This window comes from Anopheles ziemanni, chromosome 2 (genome assembly GCF_943734765.1).
Source record: "Anopheles ziemanni chromosome 2, idAnoZiCoDA_A2_x.2, whole genome shotgun sequence".
NCBI lineage: Eukaryota > Metazoa > Arthropoda > Insecta > Diptera > Culicidae > Anopheles > Anopheles ziemanni.
Window position 1 is genome coordinate 30,967,278 of NC_080705.1, and position 27,072 is coordinate 30,994,349.

Here is a 27,072-nt window from a genome sequence, read left to right on the forward strand (position 1 = left end):
GAGCGCTCCTGAAACTGCTTGCACTGGCGGCATTTCGACGGTACCGACTCTCCCGAAGCGGCTCGTTTTCTCACTCTTATGTTGCAATTCATTTAAGTTTATTTTTTTGTTGTGTTTTACTTTTAACTCACCTTCCAAAGGAAAACCCTTGCGAAGAGCAAAACAAGACAAAAGAAATGAAACAGTACATGTTTTTAATTTTTCAAAGCTCTACCAACAACAAGCACCCCTCACCCCAGACGTCCAAGAACGAATCCCAGTTGTGGTAAACCTTTAAATCAGCATAAAAAATTATATCGATCCGAGGCCGGTTCCTCTCGCCACTCCGCTCATATTTCATGGGGCTGCAAAGGCGTGCTTAACGCTTACGCCAAACTTTACACATACGTACGCGCACCAAATGAACATCCTTTTTCCATCTTCATTCCCGCTTCGGAAGCGCAACGTGCGAACTCCGTTGCCATGACGAGATTCGTCGCTTGCCGTTGCATCGAAGTCGCCGGCGTTGCCTTTGCTTCCCGGGCCCGCGAATCGTTTGCCGCGAATGTGCGCCCGGCAATGGAGCTCGTTTGCATGTTTCCTCATTTCTCGTTCCACGGGAACGAGGTGGTTCGACCTACGAACCGAAAAATCGCGAATAAGAGAGAGGAAACAGTGCTTCGAAAAAAAAGCAACAACCAACAAAATATACGAGCGCCTAAAATATCGTTAATCACCTCCAAACGCAGCAGATATTTCAACAATGTTGCCCCGCGCGCGGTCGGAATGCCACCACCAAATCGGCCGGAGCCCACACAGTTGCGTTCTTAACAATGCAATAAGCGGTGCCGGTGATGAAAAAGGGGAAAATGTATTAAAGAACACTGTTGCAGTTCTTAGCGACCATGATCGGATGTCTGGCGGGATTCTGGAGGCCATAAATAAGAATAAAGAGTTGTTACGTTCCCGTAGTTTTTGACATTTTCCACAACTTTAATATGGCATGTGCAGAACTGCAGATATGACTCACACTTTCCAAGCAATATTACTTCTTGGCTCAAGGAAATGACCAAAACGAAATGTAAAACTACAGACTGATTTAAAATACGGACATTGAAAATAAATACCAACACATTCGAATCGCTTTTAATTGAAAGAAAATGCTGCACACCTTATGTTTAACAGCAACACCGACCATTGTTTATGGTAATCTCGAAGCGTGCCGTATAATTTTCAGCTAATTTATGGAGTCTTCATTTATCGCAAAGAGAAAATGTTTTACACCACGCCATTGTCGTTCGGGTGTGCGATTTCGAATCATCACTCCGCAAACACGGACGGAGCACTTTCTTCACGCTATTAATTATTTCTGCCCTTGCCTCAACTGACGCTCTTACGCAGTTACGCTCGGTGCCTAGAACGCACATACGCTATAATCACCTATTGCTGTGTAAACAGTATCTTTTCCATGCCGAATCCTCGAATGCTACCGGCACGCATGGTGACGGGACATAATTGAGACATAAAATTTGTTAAATATGAGGTGAAAACTTGCGTACCGGAAGGGAAGCGAGTTACTGAAACAATAATGTCTTCTCTCGCATCAAATGAGATAAGATCGTTTTGGTGCGTTTGGGTAGTGTTTCTCATTTCCTCGGGGTAACGAAAAGGCACATTATAATCGCAATTACATGTTGTGTCGTCTGCCACTGACGAATAATCATGAGGTCTGAAGCAATTCACCATGCATTCCGGGGCGGCCATCTCCATCAGCTGCGCATGACGGCATAAATATTCTTCCAATTCTTCATTTCAATTGTACTCCTCAGAATTCATGTCAATTCCTTTCTTTCCCTTATCAAAAATGTTGGATAATGAAAGGGGAGTCTTCGCAAGGATCATTGGTCAAAGGTGTATTCAGTTTTTGTAGCGGCAATTGCACATGCACGCGGAAAAATGATAAGGTCATCGGACTACAAAATAAATTTTTCATGATATAAAGGAAAACTTTCTATTCTCACATTTCATATTAGTCTTATCTATTTATGTTGCGTAGTTCCTTAATTCTTAAAGAATTTTCCACACATTACTAATTAACTTATTATTCCAATGTGAAAGGTGAAATTTTCTAAATCTAAAATACTTCTTATTTGTATAATAACAGTTGAAAACATTATAGAGGAAAAAAAATGCAAATGCTAAATTTGGGTAAAATCGTCAACTAACACTCGCTTGAACTATCATAGCAACCGCTTCCATCGTTTGTTTGTCCATAGCAACCGCTTTTAAGTGTACGTCATAACAAACCTTTCGAACGCGCAAAGTTGTTTTGATACCGTAAAGTTCTTAGAAAGGAAGTTTGTAATCCGAAAAAAGAAAGTGTTTGAAGATTCATCAGTAGCGACATGTTCCGCAACGAGTACAATCTGGCTATGGAGCGGGACCAAGGCGGCGTGTCGTCCGTGTCTTCGTTCCAGGTAGACGATCTGATGGAGAAGCTAAAGCTGCTCAACTACGAGCGGCTGCTACTGAAGGAGATGAAGATGAAGCAAATCAACCGCTATTACTTCCTGCGTTCGTTCAACCCCGGCGAACAGTTCTTCATGTTCACCTCGATCTGCGCCTGGTTGATACGGAAGATCGGCAAAACCTTCGACCAGCCGCAGGAGTTTGATGATCCCAACATTGTCATCTCGCGAATAATCAAAGTCCTGCAGGAGATGGTAGGTTACCGCAGCGGTTTTACTTAAGAAGTGGTAGATATGGTGAATTTGCCATTGTTCTAGGATGTTCCTACCGACTTTCAAACGAACCGACTCATCCAGGGCGCCGGTCCGATCTGCGTCTACATCATGGACTGCCTGGCGACGCAAGCCCTTAAGCTGACCAAGTTCCAGATCCGGCGCCCCGAGTGCCGCAAGGAGGACGACCCGATGGTGGACCTGATCGAGAACGATTCCGAGATCATCCTTGAAAAGGTGGAAGAGGAGCAGATGGCGGGCGTTAGTGACGAGAGCGACGACGAGGGTCGTAATGGGATGTTCGATCTGAGCTTCTCCGATCCGGGTCGGTCGGGAATTGGAGCGATCGGAGCGAACGCCCGTAAGGAACCGGGTCGGGAGTACAAGGTGGACTCCCTCTCAGACAGTGAAGCGTGGAGGTTGGAGCTGGAGCGGGTGCTGCCCCAGCTGAAGGTAGTCGTAAAGACGGACCCACGCGACTGGCGAGCACATCTTGAGCAGATGCGAAGCCTCCGGAGTAACATCGAAACGGTGAGTATTTGAAAATCATGGTCCACATCGATACTAAATATAACCTTCCTTTCTCACACCTTCCAATCATGTCCGAAGGCAACCGAGGAAACCGACAGCCACCTTCAGAAGCTGCAGTCCGACATTGGCTACGTGATGGAGAAAATTGAAAGCCGAGAGCGGCACCTCAACAACGACCTGAAGGAGCTGATCGGCCAGTACAAGACGATCCTGATCGAGTACAATCAGCTGACAGGGCAGATCAAACAGGCGGAACAGGAAAAGGTGGAACATGAGCACGAGCTTTCGAAGATCACCAACGAGTTGGAAAACGTAAAGATCCAGATGGAACAGCGCGGAAACTCGATGACCGATGGCAGTAAGTCACAAGAAGGACATCCCACTTGGAAGCGTAACCGAGGAGTCGTTAACTGTGTTTCTTATCCTTCTTCCTTCGATTATCCTAGGTCCCCTAATCAACATCAAGAAGGCGATCTTCCGCATCAAGGAGGAACTGTGCGAGATGGACATCAAGATTGGCGTGATGGAGCACTCGCTCAACTCGGAAATTATCAAACAGAGCGCCCAATACGCCGAGCTTGACTCCCTCGTTATGGCAGCGCATTGAAAAGCATTGAGCAAAACCATGGAATACATCGATTTGATCATGGTATAGAGAATGTAATAAAATATTAAAATAAGGAGGACGCAAGCGAAAGAATGTTTTATTTTAAATAGATCATGTATCTCACAGAACTGTAATAAACTAAAGTAAACAAAATTTAAAGTTATAAGAACGTTTTTAAACCAAGCAGAATGTTTAAACAAATTTTCTTACCTTCTTTAGATGTTATTTTTTCACATCCCCTTAAAATGTGTCTTCCAGTCCCCCCAAAACAATTTCGACAAGATTGAATCCACCCTTTACCAACAAACTCTTTCCGTACAGTACTCCTCTATAATTTGTGTGATCCCTAAGGACACAAAGCACACATTATCTCCAATCATACAGTGTTTGTTTAAGCCTTCGTCAAGCCCTTGAATCCACAAACTCGTTGATGAACTATCGGTCGAAACTAACCACACCTTTCACTAACCACTCGCACGTAATAGCATTTTCCAAGTTTCTTGAGGCCAAAACACCTAACCCACGAGGCATATCAAGGATGTGAAGAAGGAAACGACGTGATGGTAAGCAAAACCTCCATGGGGATAGAATATCCCACCGAAAAAGATTGTGGAAAATCATACAGCTGCGAACTGCGTAACCCCTAATCAGCTTGTTTACATAAAGCTGGGACAGGCTGCGGCGAGTCGCAGGGTTTGGTCTCCTGTTGGGCCAAGTCGTTTGTACGATCGCGATCTTGTTAGCCAATACAATTATGTGTCTGAAAAGCACAAAGTACAGTAGAGCATCCAAGTTGGCGTTGTGTTGCGGTAAAGAAAACACCACGTGTTGTTTTCTCCTCTTTTGTTCGCCTTTCTTTTCTAACTTTTCCGCAAGACAAAACATACTTTAAATAAGATACTTAATACTGTAAAATAAGTAAACACAGCGGTCGTTGAATCTATCGTTGAAATGATCGTTTATTAAATCTAATAGTTTTTCTTGTTCGTTTCACCACCCTTTTGTAGGTTTCTCATTCGTTTCTTTTACCAACCCTATCGAACCCATAAACGGGCTGCAGCAATTACTTGTTTCGTTGCCCATTTTTTCATCATTTCCATACGAACAGAGCAGCAGTATTAGCGGTAGTAGTTATAGTAGTAGTGTAGTGCCAGTTGTGTTGTAATAGTACATAGTCAGAGTAATTGTATCGATGCAGCGGAGTAGCAATGCAGCGTGACATTAAAAACAAATATCGCTCGTATCGCCCATTAATTTACAAAATACATACTGCTCCCTTTTTGTCTTGTCTGTTTCGTTTTGTTTCGTTTGCCCGTTTTCCAAAATGTTCCACTTGTACACTTTTACAATCATTTGATTTCTTCTTTAGGTTTTTTGCTTACTTTTCTTTTTTCTTGTATATATATAGAATATTTCATTTGTATTTTAGCACTAAATTCATCAACAGCCGTAATTTATCGGACGACCTCGGTCGTTTGCTTAAGCTGGCTCTCAAGTGTTAGCTCACACGCTGCACTCTACGAATTTTCGTAAGAAAGTTTTACGTTTCAGATAGAATAGAAAACTTCCAACAAGATCGAATCCGATCAGTTCAGTTCAGTTTACATCGTTTCACATTTTCTCGGCTACAATTATTTTCTATTTTACAATGCCTTATCCTTATATGCCATACTGCAACCGCTTCTTGCTCGCACCTCGCCATCGATCCTCTACTATTCGCACAAATTATCACCCACGTGCGTGTGTGTTAGTGTGTGTGTATATGCGGTGTACGGGACTTCGAATTATTGTAATTCGAAGCAATCAAACATACACCACATACACACACACACACAAACCCACACACTGCCTACATACAAATTGGCAGAATCGGGGGGAAATGTTCGATGATGGCCTTTCCCTAACCCATTCATTCCCCACTATCTTACTTTTATCACCTCAGTTTCCACCTGCACGAACATGCTCTGTACGTCCTCACGGAAAGGACATTCCTTATTTTGCTCTCGTGTTTTTGTTTTATGCTGTTGTCTGTACAAAAAACTGTGTTCTGGCATAAAACACGAAAATCGTTCTTTACTCCGCCACTCCACCCTCCGTCCCGTCACGTTTGTTGGCTTTTCGCGCGTTTCAGGTCCCCTGCAGCCATTTTGATCATAAGCGTAACGGTTGAACTTTTTTAACTAACAGTAATCGCCTCGCAGTACTTCTATTCGCTCAGTGTCGTTTCCTTATCTATTTTAAGGTGTACTTAATTTTAGAACCTTTCATCGTTTCATTCATTCATACACACTAGGGTGTGGCATTTCAATGTTTACTACTAATTTTCTTTGAGTGTTGCTTAGTTGCTTTTTACATTAAGTTTATGATTAATCTATGCATTTGCCGCACCACCCCTCACCAATGTGTGGGCGTACGTTTGTTTCCTTCTTTAATCTATCATTTACGTTGCCAAAATCAACAATGTTTCGAACTATTTTTTTTAGACTACCCCTCCGGAACCACGGGCTTCCTTACTTTGGAAGTAATTCTTCCGCATTCAATTTTATTTTATTTGTTTTTTCTGTAATGTGTACCAACCTAACGGAAAACGAAAACTAAGAAATTCATCCGACCAGGGACAAACAGCTCGAAACTAATCGTAAATGGTTTTTAGAGAGACGTTTGGTTCTGACGTTGTATCGATTGCAAACGTCTGCTGTTTCCCTTTCGATTCGTTTTGGTCTAGCGGTTTGGTTGGTTGGTCTCGCTAGAAAACGTTGCTTATTATTTTGTATTATTTGATCTTCCAGTGTGCAAGAGAAATTCACCATTGAAGTGAAATGTTCTGTATGACTTACAGCACTGTTTTTTTTAGAGTCAACTTGAAAGTGTTTGAAATGCGCGTTTGCAGTGCTCCTGAAAGATGCATTCACTGAGTTATCGTTAGTTCAGTGCATGTAGAAGAACCAGTCTCATTGCTATCAGTTGCTGTTGTTCAACAATGTAATAAATGATGTCTGTTTTGCCATGTGCAAAGCTCCGCCGAAATTATATTGGTTTGTTAGCAAAAAGATATACCTAATTCTAAAGGCTGTCGTAATTTTGACCCATTTTCAAACACATTGCCAATTCAATTGAAATATTGCATCAACTGTAAGCCTGCTGACTTACTTCTATTTGACTTAAAGTTTGGCAATGGTAAGACTCAATAAGAACATTTCACTTTTAACCATCCAATCTTATGTATCGGTTTAAGTAAGTTTGTTTAAGCTTAACGTCTTTAAACCAGACCAGAAACATTTTTTTTTTTTTGAGAAGGGAAAATTTGTTCGTTTACAAATATCCGCGAATATCAGCAATGACAATGGAGTCCAGTAGTGAAATGTAGAAAACATTATCAGAAAAACAAACATTCAAAACACATTCTTGAGGTAAGTTGTAACATGATGAAAAAGCGTTTCTCCGTTGCAAGCTATGAAACTTTGGCAGCTGCTCCTAGGTTACTAGCGGATCACTCTTGGGAAAGCTATTTAAGCCCGTTCAGTATTTTTTTAGTTCAATGACCACTTATTTGCTTGTAAGCAACACATACGTCGTACACACAATTGCACAGGATATTGTTTCATCGAGATGGCGGATTCACGATCGAAACTAGTTCAGTCCTTTGGTGGAAGTCACCGCTCGTTGCCGGCATTAGTGTGGGTCCGGCAATTAAAATTCAGATTCAAACAAGCGCAGCCAGTTGATAGAAGAAGCATTGAAATTAGTGTTCGCTCGGCGTACTCGCTACCGGTGGCGGTGCACTGTCGCTATCGTCCGGATCGTTCGCCTCCAGCGACCGATACTCCGAGTCGGCCGAATCGCTCACGTCATCCGCGATCGACCCGAACCCCGTGGACGACTGGGCAAGGGCCAGGTTTTGAGCGTTATTAGTGGCAAACGGTAGCAGCTGGTGGCTGCTGCTGACGGTCTCGCTGGCCTCGCTGTTATTGCCACTGTCGGCGGCGACGGCGGCAGTGACGGCCACCGACAGACCGATGGACGAGTCGTCGCAGGAACCCTCCAGACCGGCGCTGGCGGCCATCAACGGTGGTGCACGGATGGTCACGATGGAGGTGGTGTTGCCCGTGTAGCACGACAGAAAGGCCTACGGGAGTGGGTTGTGCGATGGCGCAAGGAGAAGAATTTTGTGTCGGTTTTGATTAGGTCGGTTGATAGGTTAGTTAGCAGAAGGAGCAAAACCAAAAACAAACGAAACAGAAAACATAGTTAATAAGACAGTGTGCTTACACCGGGTGATAAGTGTTTGGAGCGACAGCTTATGTATGGAAGAAGGATGTCTGATCGGCACACCGTTCAGCTTGGCCTGTGCTCGGTTCGCTCCTTTTTACGGTAGACGGCGAGTGATGAAGATGTATGAGGATGTATGATGATGTCCGTGCCCGAGGCGGAGAGAACACAACACCGGCGTGGGATGATAAGTGGTAATGATTTATGTTTTCGGAATTAATCCATTGTACTGGAAATACTTTAATCTCAGAACAATTTCACAACTTTACTGCGGAAGCGGAATAGCGGGAAACTTTTGCAAAGCGTATTTAAAAAGCAACAAACACTGGATTAAGAATACGAGTCAATAAAGGTAAAAAGATAGTTTAAAAATATGTAACGTAAACTAACACAAGGTCAAGTTCAAAATAAAAGTATGTAGAACGTTCCCGTAATTTGAATCAGCGCGCAGCAGAAGTAAATTAGTGTCAACTATATGAGAGTGACAAGAAACAAATACCAAAAGGATATACCAAAGCTACATCAACGATCAACGATCATTCCAACCAACGGGTAATGCGAGAAGCTGCCAGGTTAGTCACAGAAAGAGATATAGCATTAATGGTCTGAAGAAGGTTTACTTTTTAGAATAATTTCATTTTTTATTTAAACTATGCTCGGTTTATTTTTTCTTCTTCTTCTACGTCAGGATTTTCCTTTCCAAATGTTAAGCACTGTTTCAACGCCTTTTACACTAACGTACTTTTTGCTTTCCTTTCATGTGTGTCCTCCTTCCTCTGTGCTGAGTCGGTTGTGTTTGTCTCCGCTGGAGAACGTAGTGTCCTTATCGCTTCGATAACGTTATGCCTACGCTCCCTTTAAAAAAAATCTTACTCCTTACATCGTTACACACTGTACAAAGCTGCCCACGCGTCTATCACCCACGTTCCAAGCGCCTTCATCATCTCATCGAGTTTCGTCATTCTTTTGATTTGTTTGCTTCTTTTTCGACCAGTACCGCGGCACTGTTGTTGTGCTGCCGTCCTGCCATCATCATCATCATCATTATCATCAAACCTGAGAAATCAATGAGAACAGAGTAGAATGTTCAGTTCTTCGCCCTGCGCTACACCGAGATGCACCGTGTGTTGCAACCTTCTTTTTAAAAAATGGACATACTTTTCCTATGGGTTTACTCGTTTTTCGCAAAACGTGTCCCCCCTTAATTTCTCACTGCTTTCTTCTATTTGTTTTAATTGTGTTTTCCTTCTACCTCGTGTTGTGCATGTGTGCTTTCAGTTTTCCACCCTTGTTTTCATTTCATTACACAACCCAACCCTCCCTTCACTTGCACTTGCTATCACCAAAATTACATCACCGATAGTTTTTCTCGTTATCGTCACAACAACAAGCGTACCGATCTTCATCATGCATCATCATCATCATCATCATCCTCATTCCTCGTCGCCGTTGAGAAGGAGAAAAGCTTTAAGCAGCATCAACTAGAGAAAACCGAAGGAGGATCGAATCAATACACAAACAAACAATAGAGCGTGTGTGCGGAAAAGAAAGCCAAAACATAAGTACAGAATGATCATATTGCATACAAATAGCAATGAAGTTTAGAACAAAAAAACGAAGGAATATTGGTTGTTGCAACAGCAAACAATCTTAAACCAACTACACCAGCGACTGAGGGGAGCAGGAAGATATAAAAATGGCAAGCTTTTTTGTGTTAAATAAAATCGGCAAGCAGTGAAACCCAAAGGTAGGCTTTCGTAAGCAAAACCGAAAGCGAAATATACAATCTTGTTAAAGGTTACATTGAAAATGGATGAAATTAATCAACAATAATGCACACAATATGTAGTGAACTTCGGAATTAGCTCACAAATATCCACATTCCGCAAGGTAGCAAGGTATGGAAAGAAGGGAGAACTGACCGAAATGATTCGATGTGGCTGGAAGAAATGATGATGGATGGATGCTAGTAAAAACGAAAAAGAGCGTGCAGTGCTGTCGCAAATAATGGATCCTTTCAAAATCCTAGGATTGAGATGTGGTGTGCGAAATGATAGTCATATTGATTCTATAGTTCTCATGGATCATGCCGTAAGCTAACACTGAGAGATGAATGAGATGATGTGAATGAATTCGGCAAGTGCTTCTATGGTTGCGTTAGCGTTTGGAAAATGTGTGTTTCTGTGTGTGTGTGTGTTGGTGTGTGTAGTTTGTTTCCGGAAAACCCCGTACGACAGCAGGATAGGTAGTGGACAGCACGAGCCAACCAACAGCGAGAACATAAACTAGCCCCCGAAACTAGAACCACGAACAAAATAAATAGTGAAAAGCTATCACAAGTAGAAATTTACCGTTGCACTGCTACCGCCGCCGTCGCCACCGTCTTCGGTGAGACCACCACCCCCACCGTCCGTATCATCCATTGCCGGATCATCTTCCTCCTCGCACACACTCTGATAGCGGATGCGATCGATCGACCCATCGGACCCGATCCCGACGGGCGGCACGGCAATGTCCTCCTCGTCCGTGATGCTAATGTTACGCTCCCGGTAGCTGCTGCGCTGCTGCTCGACCACGCCCGAGTCGATCATGTCCCGACTGGCGGTGGAACCCGTCGGCGATTTGCTGCCCTCGTCGATCGGTGAACCGATCATCGTGGCCCGGGATGGTGCGACGAGCGTTGCCGGTTGTTCCGTTTGTGCGAAAGAGTCGAGGAACCGACTGATGGTGTTGGTCCCGGTAGATCCCACCGTCGTAGTGGCACCACCACCACCACGGGACTGCTGCATCTCGATCGTCACGACGGTCGGCGAGGGTTGCGGGATGGAGGGATTCTCCACGATTGTGGGGATAGTTTTCCCCGATGTCGAGCCCGATCCACCTGCGAAAGCGAAGAAGATCATTCATCATCACTAATTCAAATCTGGGATCAAACTTGTATAGATTCACTTTTTATATAGATAAGTGAGCAGAATAGTATGAATCGAAAGATTTTTATCTTCAAGGACAGTTTGTGCCAATCTTGTGTAATAAGAATGGCAACAGATAGGGATTCGACTTCCTGTTACAAATTAGAGTCTCAAGTTAATATTCGAATCGTTGTTTTTCGTTTAATCTATTGGTGCATTATAAATCGTTAATACACCAAACATTGATATGTTTATAGAATAACTAGCGTTGATTCACTATTCGTCGTCCTATCAAACATCCTAGGAAAAATTAATGTTGTCTCCCTTCTTGGGATACAAAACCTCTACAGGGCCTAGCAACTCCTTTACTTACTCATTGTAAGTATTCAGATCGATTTTATAATCTTGATTATTTTTTAATTGAAGATTGCTTAATTAATGAATACATAATTTCAGAGATTCATAACCCTTTAAAACATTGAAATCGTCTAAGAAAATATTGAGCAGTGTATGGATTGAAGTACAAAAGGAACATGCTGTGCAGAATCGAACAGCATTTTAGTAAGAACTTTTAAAAATATTTCCTTTAGCTCTTTTATCTCCGAAATACGGTAGCCATATCTTCTAGGAAAAGTGAACGCCCCATTACCTTTACTCTTCTTGTGGAGATTGATCGGCTTCAGCTTAACGCGATAGAAGTGGGTACCGCGGGAAACCCGGTACCGGTTGTCGTTCTTTCGCGCATGACAGAACTCCTTGTGTACGACGGTACCGAGCCCGCACAGTACCGTCGGTACCTCGCCCATCACCAAAGGCTGCAGGCCTAGCTCCGCGTAGCAGCCCTCGTGCAAGAAGAAGTGAAATTCTGACGCCTGATGAAAGAAATTAAAGGAAAGCGTGAATTACAGCATCGAAAACTAATCTCTTCCTTATGCGCTCACGAACCTGCACGATGGTATACTGGGCGTAGGTTGAATTCCACACGAACGTAACCGTATCTCCCTCGGAGCAAGTCAGCAACTGCGCTGAATCTCTCCGCTGCTTGGTGAGTTCGCGTGCGAGCGATTTTTTCTCTCCCTGCAGCCGTTCTACATGGCTTTGCTGCGTCGCCAGTTGTTCCGCTAGTTGCTGTCGATCGCCTTCAAGTGTCTCGAGCTGGTCGCGATAGTTCAGATCATTCAGGCTTAGCTCGGGATCGGTGAGCGATTGGATCGTTTCCTTCATGCGCTGGTTTTCCCGTGCCAATAGGGCTTCCTTTTCGCGAGCCTCCTCCAGCTGGCGGTCTTTCTCCTCCAGGATACGCTTGTACACATCCTGGCTACCACCGGGCGAGCCGGCCGACGCAAAGGACCGATGAAGACGGTTCCCACCACCACCGGGGGTCGCGTTAGCCTCCCAACGTTGGCGCTCCTCTTCGACAGCCGCCCGAATAGCGCGCTCTTTTTCGCGTGCGAATTCCTCCCGAAGCTGTGCCAACACCTGCTCGTGCGTACCGGTATCGATCATGTCCGGGCGCTCGATCTTTTCCAGGCTCGTATCCGACGGGGACCGATCCATGCTCGTTGCCATCAGCTTAAACCGACAGCGCAGTGTCTCGATCTCCGTCCGGTGCTTATGCTCCAGCTGCTCGACCGCTTCCTGGATCGCTCGCTTCCGATCTACCTCCGACTCGGCCAGCTGACGCTCGAGTCGCCCGATGACCGCCTTCATTTGCTCGATCTGGTCGGCCAGCTCGCGCTTCTCTTGCTCGTAGCTTGAGACCGTCTCGATCTGGCTCGCCTTCATCGTGCTGTTGTCCGCCCGCAGCGACTGTATCTCGTCGTCCTTTTGGTGGATGCTCTTACGCAGATCGTTCATCTCCAGCTCGTGGTCGACCGTTAGTCGCTGGATCGTTTCCCGCTCCCGGTTGCGTGCCACTTCTTGGATGTCGTTCCACGCGCGGTTCATCGCGCACAGGTCCGACTGAAACTGCGTACGGTTCGCTTCCGATTCGGCGCGCACCCTCGACAGCTGATCACGCAGCATCGCGATCGAGTCCTGCGATAGCTGATGCACACTGCTCAGCAGCCCCTTGAGCCGTTCCACCTCCAGTCGCGTCGTGCCGAGATTGTCCTACAAAGCAGAAATGGAAAGAATACAGACAGGAGATTAGTTCAAAATCCCTTAAAGCAAGCAGATCAATTCGCTCATCTCTTTGAAAAGATAAAAGATCACCACCAAAAGTCCAGTGTGAATAAGTCAGTCGCTCTAGTCACGGTGTGCGTGACAAAATACAAATCTTTAATGAAAGGACACTGTTTAGATGCCGTGTTTAGCGAATATAAATTCAAAACAATTCAATTACAATATTACATAAGGAAGTAATACTAATATGTCAATCGATTCGATTAACCAGAAAGGGATGAACAAAATACAACGCGCGGGGATGAATGCAACGAGAAGTTTTCAATTGTTACCATAGTAACAATTACTATAACCCAAATCGGTAAAAAGAGAGGTCGCAGCATACCATGTAACCAGCCAGAACCCCACGGGAATATGTTTGGCTTTTACTTGGCTAATGTTGGCCGCATGAGCGGCCTGAAAAGTTTGCCCCGGTTGGTTAAAACAGAAAATTTGGTATATTACATCAACTGAACAAAGAATTGAGTTTTTCAGTATTTAGCCACTATCATAGGGACCATCTCATATCTGATTGGAACATGAACTATGTTATTGTCCGCCTTGAAAACATTTTCGTAATTATGTTGAAATTTTTCTTGGCAAATAAAGGTAATTCTAGAAGCAACGTAATCCTAAAGATGAAACAAACAAAAAATTTACTGAAAGTTAAGAAGCAAGTGAATCAACCGAAGTGAAATGAAAATAAAGAGCCACTTCATTCGTACATTCGTCCGTCCGTTCGTTCCAGCCCTGCTCTGACGTCCCCCGCCAACTTCGCGCATCTGTATACCTGCAGCAGCAGAATGATGGTTCCCTCATCATAGCTGCCCCGGCCCAGACAATCGGCGATCGTTTGCCGGATCTCCTGCTGCTGCTGTTCCAGCTGCTGGCGCCGTTCGACGCTGGCCGCACTCGACGGTAGTGATTCGTCGATGTAAAACTCGCTATTGATAAATTCACTCTCGTCCACCACGCCGCCACCGTAGCTAACTCCACCGGGAGAACGCACAAGGGTACCACCAGGGTTGTTGTTAGCGGTTGCGCCCGTGTCCATTAAGGCGAGTAGAAGAAGTTCCTGTGACGCGGACCGTTCCGACGACGATGAAGTGCGCGTCAAAAGCCCCCGACGCAACAGCTTACTTCGTCCGTTGTTTCGAACGGTATCGTCCGTGCGATCGTTCACCGTAAACCGTGCCGCCGAGGCAGTCTCCTCCGGGATGGCGGGACAGGTGATGTTAGCTTCAGTGAGCATTCTACTACTTTCACCCTTCGCAACGTTCGTGAAGTCGTTGTCGTTGTTAGTGATGGTGGTGGTAGATGTCGTCAGTGTGTTATTAGTATTGCAGAGAGCAGTGTTAATAGTAGTAGTAGTAGTAGCAGTACTAGCAGTCCTGGTTGTCCCTATGGTAGTGGGAAGGGATGTGTCGTTATATCGCACCTCTGTAAGCGTTTCCGCGGATACCGTCTCCACCGGTTCGGTGGAGGTCGCTACACTGCACATGAGTACTGCCGCGGCCGGTCCAGCCGCCCCATCGTCCGACGAACGTCCCTGAGTTTGATTTTGAACGTTCTCAAACTCCTCCGTATCGGTTTCTGATTCTGCTCCAACTCTGTAGGAAGGTAAAACACAAAACGCTTTGATTAGTATAAGAGCTCATTGAATAAACGTTGAAGTGGAAAAAAACGGAGCCAACGATCACTGACTTATCACTGTCTTTCGCACACTGCTGCCCCGGCGCTGACGCGGAACCCTCTTCCTTGCCGGTATTACAACTGCTCGTTTGCTGCTTTTGCTCTACCGATCGTGTTTGAAAGAAATCTATCACAGAAGCTATGTTCGGTAGCGGAATCTTCTCCGTCAGTTCGGGCAGGAAGCGGGACAGCTCTCGAAGATCTACAAAGAAGCAGGAATGTTTGTTTGGTTTGTTATGCACACACCCACACCTACAGATGTGTTCCGCGGGCATACCTTGCTTGTCCAACGCTGGTAGACTAGAATCGAACACCGATGGTGCCTGGATGGCGTAGGACGGCGGCATGTCATTCATGCCGGGGAACAGCGTACTCAGGAAGTGTCCTTCGAACTGCGAGGTAAACTCCTGCCGCCGCATTACCTCCTCGTTGTGTATGGTCATCAGGCGGCACGCCAGATCGGAAGCCCACTGGACGGACAAGAATGAAGGGGAATCATGTTAAAACGTGTCAACCACCAAATTATAGTGATGCACAACCATTTCTCCTTTCGTTCACTTACCCTTAGAAAAGAACTGGAAAACAAGCGACGCCGCACCACCTCGGTGACGGCACTCACATACATGCATGGTGCCATGTGGATCTGCTCGATGATGCTCAGATGCTTCTGGAGGCGCTTCAGGGAGGTATAGCAGAACAGCAGATGACTGTCCAGATCGCACACCATTGTTTCCAGTCCCATGATGTAGCTGTTCGACAAAAGGACAAACACTACCATTAGATTTCTCCATTCCCTCCCTTTTTTTTGCTATAAACCAGCTAATCCTAAACTTACTCCAATCGTCTGGTCAGATGTTTGCCCAGCTCGATCTTTGCCGCCTGACAGCGGCGCCGGAAGTCAAGCATTTTCGTATGGTTATCCTTCATCAGCTTCAGGTGATTCCGGTGCATCGAGCATAGATCGGGAAGTATCGACGTATCGCCCAGCGTATTGGCGCGCGTCTGGTTCATCTGGATGCTCTGCGCAAGCTCGGTCTGTTCTTGCACGTACTTTTTTGCTTCCGCCAGCAGCTGATCCAACCCGCACAAGCGCTCCTCCAAACCCTTGACAATCCTAATATCATCCTACGGGAGGAGGAGGAAAAAACAACAATAACGATAATCATTATCCATAGCCATATCTTCCAACCTGATTTCATTTCGATAAATTCTGATGAAACTTAAACATTTTGTTCATAAAATTTAAATGGAAAAGAAATATCCATTCCACGCATTCTTTAGTGTCACGTCTGACTGTAGAGAGTATGATCGTTCTTACAATAGAAAAATTATCACACGAAAATTCCTGTACTTTTTTGATAAACTTAAGAAAAACACTAGAACGACAGCCTTTCTATAGAATGCATGCAAAAAAATACTGCCCCCGGACCCGGTGATACTTACACTCTGCGACGTTTTAACCGCCTTTTGAATACGTTCTTTTAAAGCCGTCAGTTGCTGGCGGCTAAACTTTTCCATGCCAATTCGGCACTCTTCGGCCATACGCTTAAGCGTAAGCTGACCCTCGGCGGCAGAGATCCAATCGAGCAGCGAAATCCCCTTCGCCCGTTCTACCTCAGTCAGCGCCACATCGGAGGGGTCGGTAGTATTGCTAGGGCCTTCTGCTGTCTGCCCGTCTCCTGCTGCTGCCGACGGCTGCTGCTGCTGAATCGGTTTGCCGCCAGAAGACGACGCGGAAGAATCGCGTTCCTCAGGTCGTGTTTCAGCTGCATCACCGGACCCCTCTTCAATCACCTTCATCGCGGGTCGTTCACTACTACCACTAGTTGTAGCTCGTTGCGTCGAGTGTCCGCTGCTATTGCCATTCTGATTGAACGGCTCGTCAAACATACCGTACGGGCGCAGTTCGGTATTTTCCATCAAGGTCGAGAGAATCGGAATGTCCGCTAGTTGCTGCAGATTTTTGTCAAAGCTGCCAACAAGTGGAAAGAGAATGGGGTTACAATCGCGCCACCAAAAACATCGCCACCCCGCTATTTACTTGTTCAAAATATCCATCTGCTCCTCGTGCAGACGTATCTGCTCCTCATAGAACCGACTAAAGTCTTCGCACCGCTCCTGAAACTCCTTCACCGTGTCCTCCATGTTAGCGACCACGGCCGCCCAACCCTGCTGCTGGAGGTGCTGTTCGTGCACGAGCGCCTCGCAGCGGCGCAGCTCTTCCCGGCCCATTTCGCAGATTTTCTGCGCCAACTGGGCACGCGAGACAACGGTCGGGTAGCATACTGGCAGCTCCAGACTCTTCTTCACCAGGCCCTCCAAGTCGACTTCGGCTGTACGGCGACAAGAGAAAAACATTAGGAAAGCCCTTGATCAGGAAGCCCCGTCACAATTGTTGTCACTTACTCTCCTTGCTCGGACCAGGCGATGGTAGCGGCGAGTCACCGAGCTTGGTGCTGAACATATAGATCGGGTTCGTGTCGGTGCCGGTCGCGTACTTGCACACCCGCGTATCGTCCTCCAGCAGCTCACCGCCACTAACGAGCAGCACAATACTGTTCGCCGGGATCGCATGGTTCCGCTCGATCACCTCCTTCAATTTCCGGATGCTGGAGAAAATAACGGAAATTCCATGTTTTAAAAATGTCCCGCCCTTGCCTCGCAAGCAGCATATATACTTACTCCTCGAACATCCAGTTCATTTCGAAGGTCAGCATGCGACCCTGATCCACGTGAAACACGTACATCATGGTGAGGCCGTGTACCCCACACGTCGTCCGTGAGGGTGCTGGCCACGGGTCACTACGGACAAACCAATTGTGTCTACGGACGGCGTGCGCCCTCACCCACGTGCGTCGCCCTCAACGCGCGCCTACCTCCACTCCTCCGCAAATTGCCGCACCACCACCACCACCACCGCATTCATTTAACGTCTCTCGGCCGCTCGTCCGCCACTGTTGCTGCCGTTGCTTCGGGTCGAAGTGTTCAGTACACTTCACTTCTACGAAAACGCGGATGAGGAACCCGCTTGCCAGGGAGCAAATGAAGACTTTTTTTACCCGAAAGATCTCAGCGACACCGAACACGTGTCGAACTCGTGGACAAACGGATCAAGTTTGTCTATATTCCTACAAAACGTGGCTAGCCTCGCTCGCCGGAGGTGTTCTCAATTGGTAAGCGTGTTATGACGGCACACTCCAAAAACATACAACCTGCGTCTCACACGGTTATGGCCGATTGCGATGGTACAGCTTTGTGCACCTCGTGCTATGATGGCGCATCGTTCGAAACTTCTTCCCCTTTTCTCGTTGCTCGCACCCCGTGTGAGTCAAGTCTTTGTTGCACTCAAGTAGGGGGGACAGTTCATAAACAGTTACTCTTACTACTCTGGTGGAAACAAAAATCACGTTGGTTCCCCGTACTGCCTATCGCTGTACACTAGAAGAGTATCGCGGGCGCGCGCGCACTAGATAGGGCCGCCTCCTGGAAGGTTGGATCGCTTTCAGCATTCAGTGCATAAACCCGACTGTCATAGATTGATTGGGTGTATGTGTGTCTCGTGCTGTGTACTCTGGTACTATCCGTTGCAATGTTGCAGCCGCCTACCGGTCTGCACTGCACCGCTGCGCATTATCGCACGCGGCGGAATGTGTTCCGTGTGGCGTCTACTGGCCAAAACCCACACATACGGGATCAGGCGCGCACGTTCTATTCTCCCGTTTGGTTCCGATGGTTCCTCTTTCAAACTGTGGTCACCCTCTCCTCGCGATCGACGTGATCCAATATAGAACTCACAACGATGATGATCGCGATCGAGGCGAGATCGATGGCGTCGCGTTGCGGACGCGCTTTGCGGAGGGTGATGTTGATGCTGTTACCGACACGCGTTTCTTGTCTGCCCTTGCGCCTCTTCTGCCGTTTCTTGCCCTCCTGCGGGGGTGCTTTCGAGCTCGTGTGCCAACAAATTCCCTCCTCCGCGTCGTTTCCTACCAATGCATTCCAATCTCCCGGCGTCTGTGGCGCTATCGAGAGCCAATGTGATTCGTGTTGCAGTTCCTCCTTCGTCTAAACGCTGCCCTCAGCGATGTTGTGGCTGTGTGAAAAGGAACGGGGGCAAACAAAAAAAAAACAGATGATTAGACAATGTTGCAAATAGACAACAACCACTGAAGGAACAAGAAAAAACGTATAACCAAATACAACACCGTCATTTGACTAAGTAGTGCAGGCCCCTTCTTGGGTGCCGCCGTTGCAGTCGTCGTCGTAGTCTCGATAATTACATGCCCTTTTTTTGTTTACATTTTGTCCGGCCTCACCCGTGTGTTATGGTTTTCGATGTGGCGGCTCATTCGCGAGTTCATTGCGCCAATGCCTAACAACAACGGGCCCCGCGCGTCAGAACACGGAGCCCCGTGCGCAAAAATCGGATCCCTGTCCAATGGAGCTTCCCTCCGCGTGCGCTGCTAATTCAACCGAGAGATATGTGTGTGTGTATAGACTCATAAATAATTGCAAATCCATCCCTGCTCTACGCTGCCAACCTTTTAGCGGAGGATGATGTAAAAGGCAACGTGTTGCGGTGCGTGTACTCTATTAGTTTATATGAAATCGGTTTGTACATTCAAACAATTCACCCATTCACTAATGTTTTGCTTTCTTTTTTCTAGTGTTTGCTACTACTTCGAAATGCTTCGATCTGGATCAGCCCAATTTCGTGAACAGCACGCTTTCGATCATTCGAAGAAGTTTGTCAAGACGTGAAGACGCGTTCCATATCTGTACATATTATGCCGAGTTGGTTTTCTTCGCGCAGCGAACACAAGTTCTCTAAAAAGAAACAACATAACAGGCCAAAACACAATTACGATTTTCCGATCTGAAAGATATCCGGGCCCTTTTTAATGACTTATAATTACGCCAAAGGCTTAGTTGTCGACAAATAAGAAATGAAATATCATTTCAATGGTATACAATAGAGACATTCCTCCAATAATAATACTGCAAATGACGAATTTGGCTACCAGTTTGTTTCCATTAGATCCATTAGAAATAACAGAAATAACATTTTTTTAAATTAAAAAAACAATTGATTGAATAATTTCTATAGGGAACCATAAAATGAAAGAAAAACGAACCAAAGTCGTGAAGCAAGTGAACGAAAAACATCAAATGACTCGTAAATTATTACATTTATCCTTGACATTATTTAGACTGTGCCCGAACAAAGATGTTAACTAATCTTGATGTAAAAGTAAACAAAATGGTTCGTAAATGATTTCTAGGAATATTGCACAAAACAGAACCTTCGCTGACCGACAGTTGTTTGCAGTGGAAAACCCCATCACGGTTCTGTTTCGTCCAGCTCTCAACGAAGAACAAATCTTTCTGATGTAATCCAGCTAGATGAGGAAATAAGGCACAGCAACGAAGGTTTCTCTCGTAAAAGACTGACCTACATGAAAATTACTACTGAAATGCCAAACCCCAGTACCGATCTGTTATCGCCCGAATCATGCCGAGCGGCTGATACGGAGATGTGGGCGAGCAATGTTTTGTCTTGCCCTCTCTGTTATTACCGGCAAACAATTGTGATAATCTTCGCCAAGAGCGCATGCCGTGTTGCGGCAGCTCCCTTGCGCATGATAGGACATATTTCCCGGTCCGACAACCCTCGGTACCCCTCATCGGCGGCGGAATTGATAATGAAAACCCTCGACTCCCGATGACGAGGCTGCTAACGCGATCCCAAACCGTGATCGAGCGGCTTCGTCGTGTACAAGTGTGTTTTCGCTTCGAAAACATCGACGCGAGAGTGCACCACGGGAGGAGAAATTACGCCTCAACACACGTCCGCCCGGCACGCCATTTCGCATCATATCTCTGCGCTTCACCTTGTCCCCACTTGAGGTGGTTCTTTTGCTATTTTGTTTTTCTTCAAACCCGGCGAAAACAACAACCTTACCATTGGCGGGGCGGTAGGGGCGACAGTGTGCAATCCTACCTCAACGGCAAAAACAATCCACCACTGACCTAATTACGGCCGTATCGGCAGTCTTATTGGGGGGAAAAAAAAGGTACGGTGGCGAGATTAGGTGACAGGAGGCGTCGATTGTAACCCGCCGGGGAGGAACTCTCGCAAGCAAGGGAGGAGGATCGCCGGGATCGGTGAACGAAAAATCATAAACACAAACACACCTTGTGTGTGTGCTTGAACGACGTTGGTAAACAAACACACTCCTCCTGACAAATGCGCCCTCCACCCACCCCATGGAGGAATTAATGTAGATTATTTGCGCCTTTAAATCGGGTTTTTTTTAGCGAGATACCATATTACGTTGTACTCACGCCACCCGGAGGCACGAGCCGATAACCGTGAGTAAAAGGAGGCCACGGGGGAAGGAAAGATCGTACCATTTTTCCCTTTTCGTGGGGGCTTCAAGAGTTATCAATCCATACATTTCATACATTGCCTTTCTCGTGCGAATAAAGAGAAAGACAGACAAACGAATGAAGCAGTTTAAAATGGTTGAATGTACGAAACAATTGGTACAAAAACCTAATAACTGATTAATTCAATCACACATAATTCGCCGTACGGTTAAAGTACACAAAATTGACCTTCTTGAAATGCTTTTGCCAAGGATTGCACCTCTTCATTAGTAACATATTTTTTCATCATCTTCAACAGCACCCCGTTGGCAGAACCTTGCAGAATTATATCCATTCGCGCAGAGCAGAAGGTCAGCCTACCCGGTATGAAGGAGGGAAAATTCGTGGCTTCCGCGTTACGGAAAAATTCTTCCGGCAAAATAGCCAACCCAGTCCGACCTTCAGACCACACCATAATCACTTGGGGGTTTCGAACGTCTTCCGGCCGGGCTTCCGACGTGTCTGGCGGAAGTTGAACATGGTGTAAGGATGTGTGTGTTTGTGTGCAAAATTCGTACTTTGCTAGCATGAAATTATTGATAACGAGACACACTTCAATGTGGAAAATCATTGAGCTGGCATGGGATAGAGGGGATGTGACAGTAAAAGGTAATTTAAAATAGGTAAAGGATGGCAAAATTCATATGGTGGCCAAATTAAAGGGAAAACAACAAACGATCCCGTCATGCATAGACGGTGACAGTCAGTTTTACTTGGAACATTCGCGTAAATATCAAATCTCACGTCATGACAAACGTAATCTACGTCATTAGTATAACGAGACCCGAAGCAAACTTTCTGCTCGGTGGACAAATTGCGCATGTTTCTTATAAAATTGGGACTTCCCTTTCCATTAGTGTGATGCTGATAATGCTGCGGTGGGGACAGCGGACAGCACTTGCCAAAACACGCGCAAAAGCGCGTAGACGGTGACGGGAGCTCGCGGAACCAGAGTTCGCGATCAAGCAGCTGGCATTACCTGCCGCGCCACCAACACGGACGCAAGGTGTACGATCACACAAAACAGATGATCAACGTGGATTGGTTTCGCGCTGCGGTTGTGTGTGTCCGCGGGCACCGTTGTTTGGCCCATTTGTAGTGGATCTGCGAGTGCTTCAAAGAGGTTTTACATTTCGTTGTTCACTCCGCACCAACATCACTACGTTTGGATCATCTGTGCGGCACGTACGATCGCGGAGGTCAACCGCGATGCGAAGGTGTGGTGGTGGTGGTAGTGTCCGGTACGCGATCTGCGGACTGATCAACGAAGATGCTACCGTCTTGTGTTCCGGTCTTTGTTTTGACATGCATCAGACATCCAAATGACACTTAATGGAGCGTTTCGTTTTGTATCCAGACAAACAGTTAAAGCTTCTTTGATCGTCCCTTTAAGTGTTTCCAGTACCTATAGTCTATTTAATTTTCTATTTCCAAAACCATCGCAACCAACACAAAACACTTTGCCAAACTTTAATGGTGCAGTTAACGATCTTCGTTCAAGGCCTGCCCTCGACATGACACTTATTGCAGTCTTTGTCTTCAAACGAACTGGCGTGTTACGATTCTCGCCAAAGACACAGTTTATTCTCCGTTCGAACGATCCTGTTTACAGCCATCCACTGCACACAGTGGTGTCCTTGTGTTACTTTCTTTTGTTTTTCTAGGCGGCAAAACGAAGCCGGACACCAACTGCTATGACGCAAAAATGCTAAATACTGAACCGAGCACAGCTTAAGAGCCGGCGGCAGGCAAAACCGCCGACACCGATGGCGTCGATCGTGCCCTCAAATTATCATTACCCACGGCCCGAACGACGGGCCTTGAACCTTGCCGTCGAACTCATTTCTAGCTACTTCTAAGCACCCTTTACCCACCACACCACGCTTCCGCAAGAGTGATTCACGCAAGGAAAAATAAAAAAAAAACAAACGTGGCGGTGCTCTTGACGACATTTTGCCGTTATCGAAAAAAAAGTAAAGAAGGATTGCTTACTGAGAGTCCACCCTTCCGACGCGGGTGCCACCAGGTTGGTCGGTCAGGTTGACGCGATAAGATTTCTAAGACACGTACCTTATGTTTGCATTTCTTCCGTCGACGTGATCGCGGGCGTGTACCAATGGGCAAGCATTTTTTGTTAACGTAAAAACCCACTAACCTACCGGAAAAGTGTCCCATCGTCGTTAAGCAAACATTTCAGCAGTTACGTTTTTAAAATGATTCTCGATGTATCTCGTCTACCATTTCCTTTACAAACCGGCTGCCCGTTTGATGAGAAAAGAGTATTAGTGCATCGACAGCAGAGAGCCATTTTGGAATATTCTACCAAACCACTTGTGCACAACCGTGTGTAATGCTATTTCCACTCGCAACGAATGAATATTTCATGACCAAACCTATTGCATCAGAAAATCGAATCGGTACTGTGTAGATAAAACAGGAATTCGCGGAGCAACGATAAAAGGGGGAGGATGATTAGAGTATCGACGGGAGGGAAGTAAACCTTTAAACGTAAGCAGAAAAATTATTGGGAGTGTTTTATTTACCGTGTGAGCAATTGATTGAAGGGAGGTCCTAGGAAAAACAAAAGGTTACAAAATATGATAACAGACAACAAAGAAAAATACTACCGACATGTTTATCTTTTGTTTCTAATACTCATCCAGTAATAAACAATAAAGCCACCAAGAGGTGTTATTAAGTTTTTCCCATAAGGGCGATAACTTTAACGACGGTAAGTTCAACGTATCGTACGTATCGTACGTAAACATCGTTCTCTCGTCAATCATCGATCGATGGCAAAAAGTAATTATGAAGAGGAAAGTGACGTGATTGATTAATTAACTACCTGCTCTCGGTTCTTGACCATCTGGTGCTGATAAGCAACGGAAGAGCTACAAAAACGAGCATCAAGCGTAATCGATATGGGTAACCGCATCAGAAAATTAAAATCTCTTTTTCGTATGAAAAAGGCCCCCACCGAAGGGTCGTGTTATTTGCAGGGAAATATTTACCAACTCGGATTACAAAACCGCGGTTTGATGGGGAAACACATCGCTGGAAGTGTGTAGTTATTTTTTACTACCCTTTACTTTGACTTTCCCCCAAGATACCATACCGGTGGTCGGCAGCGTGCCTAAAATCGATATTGAAATTACAAACTCGCAAGCTTTATATTTGCCTTGTTGCAACACCAAAACACTGTCTGTCTGTGAGCTATAATCATTGATAACTGGTACTGGTGGAAAACTAGCTGAGCTCCGTGTGCGACTGCAAGTGGCTCCGGGCAGAGATAACCCGGCGAAAAGGTGCAGTTTACCCAGTGGAGGCGTCACTAGACACCGTTTGAAGCTGCAGCAATGCAGCACGTGCATCACTCACGGTAGAAAAGAGGACAGCTCGACGGAGGACCGGGTCCAGACAAGCAGGCAAACAGACAGTTGCACTATATGTCTGGGCGGTGGGATTTGAAGTGGCGACGAGTTTTTGCTCCTTTCTTCCGACCGAAGAAAACACGACTGGGAATGGGTTACCTTTGCGGATTAATGCGGGGTAATATTTAAATGTCCTCATGCCGGCCTGGTGTGAAACGGTAAGGTAAATATGATATGCTTGGTTACGAAACTTTATCCGTCAATTAATGCCCTGGGGGTTTGTGAAAAAAAGGACCAGAAATAAAAAAAAACACCCTTTCTGGCATCACACAAAGGATGTTCAATGGGGGCCTGCGATTTTGGAAAAGTTTTGTCCCGAGCGAAACAAATCGATGGAAATGTCACATTTGGTACAAATACGGCTCTCAAGAAAGAAAAGGATGGACATTTCTATTTCCTTGCTAATCAAGCTCTTTAATTCATGCGAAATCATGAATGAACACTACTACATCATCGCCGCAAAACTCGCGGTGTGTGCTGTTTTTAAATCGCTACGTAAAATTAAATTTCTGCCATTGCAACGCAGGACTAAATGTTTTTTTACCCTCCCAGTTTGTTTTGTTTTCCTTTTCTTGACATTGGTCCCAAAACAAAGCACGAAGTGATGGTGGGGGGCGGGGGGAGGGGGACGAAAGAGGAAAAACACAAACAAAAACTAATCTTGCGTTCTGCGCACAAACACGCACACACACACGTACACGCGCGCGCTTTTCGCGAAATTGCAAAATATTTATCACACCACTCCGCGCAGGCAATTGAACCCGTGTCCCGTGCTCTTTGTTTCGAGACGCTGCGAGGCACTTTCGATCGAGTAGGCTTTTCTTTATGCTTTCTTTCCTTCGGTCCCCCGTCACGTAGCTGGGATCGCCATTTGATCGCGTCATCGCGCCGAACACGGTATAACGTATGGAAACGAAAGGAAAACGCTGTACCCACGACCATATGATTTCGGTCGGAATGGCCGACTTTTCGCCTCTTGTACGCAGAGTGCAGAGACACTATCCCGTATCTTGTTCACCTCCTCGAAGAAACCCAGGAGCACGTCACTCGGGACTTTTAATGCGCGATGCTCTTTCCTTACTGTTTTCTTTTTGCGTTTCGTTTTTGTTTTGGTACCTGTCCTGCAACAACCTTGTTGTTTTTATTTTTGGCAAAACCAAGCAAACCATCCCGCTAGCAGATCTCACTTTGAACGAACGAACGAGGTAGAGAATGGGGGGTTGGGGGTAGGTGAGAGTATTTGTAAACATCGACGGTGTCACGAATATACCTAGGAAACAGCACAGATCTTGGTGGTGTTCACAGCAAGTTTGAAGGTAGGATTCGCGTTTTCTTCCCTCGGTTGCTACGAACCTCTCGGCGAGGACTACTTGATCTGCTTGAGCCGCGGACCGTCGAAGAACAGGTACGTACCGTGTCACAAACCGCACAGAAACATACGTACCACACTGGGTGGCAAACTGGTCTACTCACACATTTAAGTGTACCAGTGCGAAGAACATCCACTACTGGCTAGTGATTTATTTTTTCGCATGGGACGCACTACGCAGAGAAAAAGAACGAAACCCTTAAAAAGTGATCCCCAAACGCAAAACAAAAAACGACGTCATCAGGCCCTTAACTGTGTTGCCCATTAGTGCGTACATGTTTCGTGCCACAGGCTAGATAGTCTGAAACCGTGATTCGGGGGGGTTCATGAGTAATCTCATCATCGTTTCTAGCATATGATTGGTTTCTTCACGCGAAAGGGCACACAACACTGCACGAGCTGCGAAGTTGATAGGAAATATTTCAGACTTATCAAAGCGACTAAACGATCGAAACGAAAAACACTAGTGCTTGTGTTTTAGCATAAGCGAACACACTTGCACACACGGAAAGCGGATAACCTTCAGCAACAAACACACCACGCCACCCCTTCGCACCACCCCGTTTACGTCACTTCCGACCGTACAAATCATTCTACAGCTCTCCCAGGTCTAGTGTGTGTGTTGTGCTATCAGGTTTAACTTCATCTTTTCTTGCCCGTAGCTCCCAAAAAAACTGTACCGTAAAAGTTTGCCCATTCCGACGATCTCGACGATGGGCAGAAGTCGCGTAAACTCATAACAAAGGCGCAGCAGTATGGTGTACTTCTTAAAACCCGTGCGTACACAAAGCTACACTACCTTCTCGCAACACAGTTCATCGTATCGAATGGAACGAGGGAGGAAAACAAGAAAAAGAAAAAACATTGCGACCAACAGGCAGGCAAGGACCTTATGGTCCACCCTCCCCATTAGGGTCGCAGGAAGTGGAAAATTACCGAGATAATCATAATA

General features: G+C 46.0%; 2 protein-coding genes across 2 annotated transcripts; one reads left to right on the forward strand and one right to left on the reverse strand.

Annotated features, from left to right (window-relative positions):
- The first annotated feature begins 2,384 nt into the window (after nt 1-2,384).
- LOC131281879 (intraflagellar transport protein 57 homolog) lies at nt 2,385-3,858 on the forward strand. The gene is made up of 4 exons (XM_058311240.1): nt 2,385-2,702; nt 2,766-3,251; nt 3,330-3,609; nt 3,698-3,858. The coding sequence occupies exons 1-4, from the start codon at nt 2,385-2,387 to the stop codon at nt 3,856-3,858; spliced, it is 1,245 nt and encodes a 414-aa protein (XP_058167223.1).
- A 3,742-nt stretch (nt 3,859-7,600) lies between these two features.
- Nucleotides 7,601-17,856, reverse strand: LOC131293366 (RB1-inducible coiled-coil protein 1). Its single transcript, XM_058321445.1, has 13 exons — nt 17,574-17,856; nt 17,298-17,500; nt 16,933-17,224; nt 16,335-16,863; nt 15,727-16,016; nt 15,454-15,640; nt 15,169-15,361; nt 14,904-15,093; nt 14,638-14,809; nt 11,982-13,148; nt 11,686-11,908; nt 10,479-11,008; nt 7,601-7,984 (listed from the first exon to the last, which is right to left on the reverse strand). Exons 1-13 carry the CDS (start codon nt 17,639-17,641, stop codon nt 7,601-7,603), a joined length of 4,428 nt encoding a protein of 1,475 aa, XP_058177428.1. The 5' UTR covers nt 17,642-17,856.
- Between the last annotated feature and the right edge of the window lie 9,216 nt (nt 17,857-27,072).

What these genes read in the sequence shown, in the direction of transcription:
- LOC131293366 (XM_058321445.1), bottom strand. Translation starts at nt 17,641, where the DNA reads ATGATGTACGTGTTTCACGTGGATCAGGGTCGCATGCTGACCTTCGAA. An exon ending in TTTCCAGTTCTTTTCTAAGG is followed by an intron (nt 15,362 to 15,453) that starts GTAAGTGAACGA and finishes TTGTCCGTCCAG; the next exon opens with TGGGCTTCCGATCTGGCGTG. An exon ending in CCCAGTATACCATCGTGCAG is followed by an intron (nt 11,909 to 11,981) that starts GTTCGTGAGCGC and finishes TTCTTTCATCAG; the next exon opens with GCGTCAGAATTTCACTTCTT.
- LOC131281879 (XM_058311240.1), top strand. Translation starts at nt 2,385, where the DNA reads ATGTTCCGCAACGAGTACAATCTGGCTATGGAGCGGGACCAAGGCGGC. An exon ending in TCAAAGTCCTGCAGGAGATG is followed by an intron (nt 2,703 to 2,765) that starts GTAGGTTACCGC and finishes CCATTGTTCTAG; the next exon opens with GATGTTCCTACCGACTTTCA. An exon ending in AAACTCGATGACCGATGGCA is followed by an intron (nt 3,610 to 3,697) that starts GTAAGTCACAAG and finishes CGATTATCCTAG; the next exon opens with GTCCCCTAATCAACATCAAG.